Source organism: Trachymyrmex cornetzi, unplaced genomic scaffold (assembly GCF_001594075.2).
Source record: "Trachymyrmex cornetzi isolate Tcor2-1 unplaced genomic scaffold, Tcor1.1 scaffold358, whole genome shotgun sequence".
Lineage (NCBI taxonomy): Eukaryota > Metazoa > Arthropoda > Insecta > Hymenoptera > Formicidae > Trachymyrmex > Trachymyrmex cornetzi.
The window spans coordinates 262,913-266,832 of NW_017298300.1; the positions used below are offsets into that span (position 1 = coordinate 262,913).

The following is a 3,920-nucleotide window of genomic DNA, read 5'->3' on the forward strand; positions in this document are numbered from 1 at the left end:
GTACTTCTTAAACTTAAAACGCGAAACGTTTAAATCGGTTTAAATTCATCTTAATTTTTCCGCGAAGACAAATCAAATGATATCATAATACCGTATTGTAAAAAGTAAATCAAAGTGAATTTATCATTACGCGGTGTCTGTAAAAATCTCATTGTGTCGATGTTGATATTAACACGGTACGAGTGGATTTATAATCCCTGATTTATGTCAACACCATCATATGCATGCTGTGAATTTAAAACCCATGTGTTGAACACACATTGTATTGATTTATAGCTCTCATCGATTCCGCGCGCTGGACGAATCACGTTTGTGGCTTCGAAAGGAATGTTTATCGACAAAACCGTATTAAATTATTGGCGAATATGAGCTCTTGTAAAAGAAAGAAAGAAAGAAAAAAAAAGAGACAACAACAGAATCTAAAGAGGAAAGCGCGACGTTCTTCGTAACGTGATTCTTTTCCGTTTGTTTCCGTACGTTTGTTTTTCTCGCGGAAAAGTACGAGACGTATAGGAAAAGTATAACACAATACTAGCACGTAGGCAGGCCGCGCGCCGCGTAAATTAATTGCCATTTGTCTCGTGACGTGAAACGTGTAGAGAAAAGTTCGTTTATACATACGATATATACGCCCCGTCGTTTTCGAACAATGTAATGTACATACCCGCCCGCGTTCGCTTACTCTCACGCATCCTCATCACGTGTTCACGGCACGAAACGTGTGAGTCGTCACACGTATAACTCATGTGGGTGTTTCTCGCGACGTATCCAAGGAACTTGGGCTTTTATATACTTACCACGTGTGTTGGCGCCCCATTTTCAGAATTTCGACGCGATCGATTCGTCCATACATTCATTGACTGCCACGTCATTCATGTGTGGGACTTACATATGTATATACGTTTCATGAAAAGCTTCTAGGAAGTACTGCAACACGTACGTTTTTTCTTTTTACTCTTTTTCCGTCGTAAAACATTACGGAAATTTGGTGTCATTTATATTTGAATGACGGGGAATATAATAAAGAGTGTCATTCGCGCGACGTGACTGTCACGTGCTAATGGGATCCTGCTCTCACGAAGCTTATTTTTCACTAACGATTTTTCTAAGAAGAATCTCAAGTTTTCCTCGATGAGAATTTGTTTGAGCAACAAACGATTGCGCGAGGAGAAATATACCCTTTCTCATTTTTCCCATTTTTGCGAATGCGGAAGACATTTTGCTCATCATATCGAGACGCTTATCATATACGAGTATGCATGGATAATCGCCTGACAACGAGTGATCCCTTTACGAGTTTTGCCATGTTTCTTTTCATAATAATAAAAATAATAGCAAGATAAAATAAAAGGTTCAAGCACGGGAAAAACGATTTTACTCAAGTATCTAAAAAAGAAAAAAACATTAACTAGATATACGATATTATATAATACAGATCTATAATAGGAAATAATTTGTTGGATCATTAAAACTGCACAATAACGTAGAAAAAGCATAATACTGAACAAACATAATACCGCAAAAGAATTGGATATAGTCTAGCAACTTGAGCGTCCTATATCATTATTTTGATAGTCGAACAAAATTATTTTCAGATATGTATTTAGTTAAATTTGTAGATACTTTAGCAAAAAAAACATTTTAAATATACTTGTTTCCACGTAGAATCACAACACGTGTATCCTACTGTCTCGCGTACTACGCATATACATATAATATATATGAACACGAGTGCTAATACATCTGCGATAGACTAATTGGAAAATGTCTTCGGTATTACGTCTACGATATTTAATATGGTCGCGATTGATTCTACATCACAAGACGAGATCAAAGCGAATAAAGCATGACTCGTTTTTGATCGAATTAGTTGTATCGCGTCGATACAGCTCTCATCGTACGAAACGATGGAAAAAGGCGAGAAAACGAGAAATATATAATACAATATACGTCGTTTCCGCCACGCACCGTGATTGGCTCAGATATTGAAACTCTGAGAGTAGACGATTGGATCGGGGGAAAAATCCCTGATCCCCGACGAACCATTTGCCGTTTGCCGTAGGTCAAGGATTACACGGGCATATTTCGAGTCTCGAACGGCACCGTTTCGCATTCGCTCTTTTCGCACGCGCTTATTAAGCCGTGATCAAACTAGAAAATGAGATTGAGAGATTGAATGAAAATTTAACCTGCAATCGGAAGAAAGAAAACCAATTTCAAGTTTAGTGAACTTTGCTTTGATTGGTTAAATTTCAATCGAATCTCAATCTGAATCTCTATAGTCTGATGACTAGAACTAGTAGTCTATGCACTTTTTGCGAGAGATCGACGAGTGCCTTTCCAGTTTCCGCCCACGCGGCGGAAACAATCGCATTTCAAGTTTCTCAGATTCTCTGCGAGCTAAGGCGATATCACATTTGCATCACAAGCGACACGAGTCGACGTGCAGTGCAAAAATCCATCTCTATCCATCAAGCCTACCGATCGTTCTCTTATTCTCGCGCGCATAAATTAAGGACGCACGAAGTTGTGTGGCATTTTACGATATTGCGCGAATACAGCGAATTACAGAATGAGTTCGAAATCATCTTGCTGTTATGATCCAACGGATTTAAATGTTTTCGACTCTCAGGGAGTATATATATGTGTACATATTATTATATATATCTAGAGAAAGTTACACGCGCTCAACATCCTCAAGTTAATCATCGATCATCGATCTGTGAGACTAATTTGGTTGATATTATAATAAAGAATCCCGTACTAATTGTATCGTATGTATATACATAGGTGTATTTTATTGCGTGCTCACAAAGCTCCTTTTACTGCACCACAGCTCAAAAACTATCTATTCTATCTGCGTAACTACCTACGTAAAAACTAATTCGTTTCACCCAAGAAAGAAATTTATAGAAAATTATTACAACTACATATTATATAGATATAAGGCATGAGAAGCTGCTTCGATCAAATATTGTCTGCCTCGCTCATTTGTACGATTTGTATGGTTGAAAAGTAATGATGCGATAAGAGGTGATCTCGAGAGGTTAGCTAGCTCGCGGAGCAGAGCCTCCAAGTTGGCCACGTGCCTCCTGCGTGCATGTGCACGTGCCCGTCGCCCGAGATCCAGTGTTTACCTGCACCCGTGTTTATCACGCCGCGCCGTCGCATCGTCAAGTTTCGTCAGTATCCAAAGTATAATACTAATATTACTAATCGGAGATATCAAGTACGAGCTTATCGCTGCCGCGGCGAGTGAGTTTTCTTTCACGTTATCGGCACGGGCAGATGACGCGTTCGCGATTCGTACAGGTGCACGCGCAGCGAAAAGTCGGCGATCTCTAATAAGAATGGAGTAGCGTACACGCATTATGCACACACGCGGCGCGATTGGCAAGAGAGGAACGTCACACACGTAGGTACAAAGCCATCTCGCGCGATGCTGTGCGAGTGTGTGCGTGCGTGCGTGCGTGCAGACGCGACGCGACGCGCCACATATGAGGACTCGCGGCTCGCGCGACGCGCGATTTCTCCTCTCCATCTTTCTCTTTCTTTCTCAGTCTCTGCATCGTTTCGGCGTAATTCTCTCTCTCTCTCTCACTCTCTCTTTTCACGAGTCGCGAGTATCACGATATCGGCGGACAAGGGGACAATTAAGCGGCAAAAGTATATGCAAGCACATATATGTGTGTGTGTGTGTGTACCTTGGTATTGTAATGCACTTGGTGTTGCAGCTCTGCGTCGTGATGGCCTTCTCGAGCTCGTCGAGGCCCGCGGACTTCTTGAGCTTCTTCACCAGGCTCTTAACGGCCTTCTCGCTCCATTTGTCCTCGCTCTCGGCCTTCTTCCAGCCCAGCAGCCGCTTGACGATAGGCGGGTTAAAGCTGGGCAGCATCGAAGTCATCATTTGCCCTGAGAGG

At 41.6% G+C, this 3,920-nt stretch overlaps 1 protein-coding gene across 2 annotated transcripts in view; it reads right to left on the reverse strand.

Annotated features, from left to right (window-relative positions):
* Nucleotides 1-3,914, reverse strand: part of Smox (Smad on X) — a 24,748-nt gene extending 20,834 nt beyond the window's left edge. For both annotated transcript variants that reach the window (XM_018510866.1, XM_018510865.1), the window contains exon 1: nt 3,705-3,914. In XM_018510866.1, the coding sequence (XP_018366368.1) occupies nt 3,705-3,907 (203 nt within the window). In that variant the 5' untranslated portion in view covers nt 3,908-3,914. The remainder of the gene's footprint in view (nt 1-3,704) is intronic.
* Between the last annotated feature and the right edge of the window lie 6 nt (nt 3,915-3,920).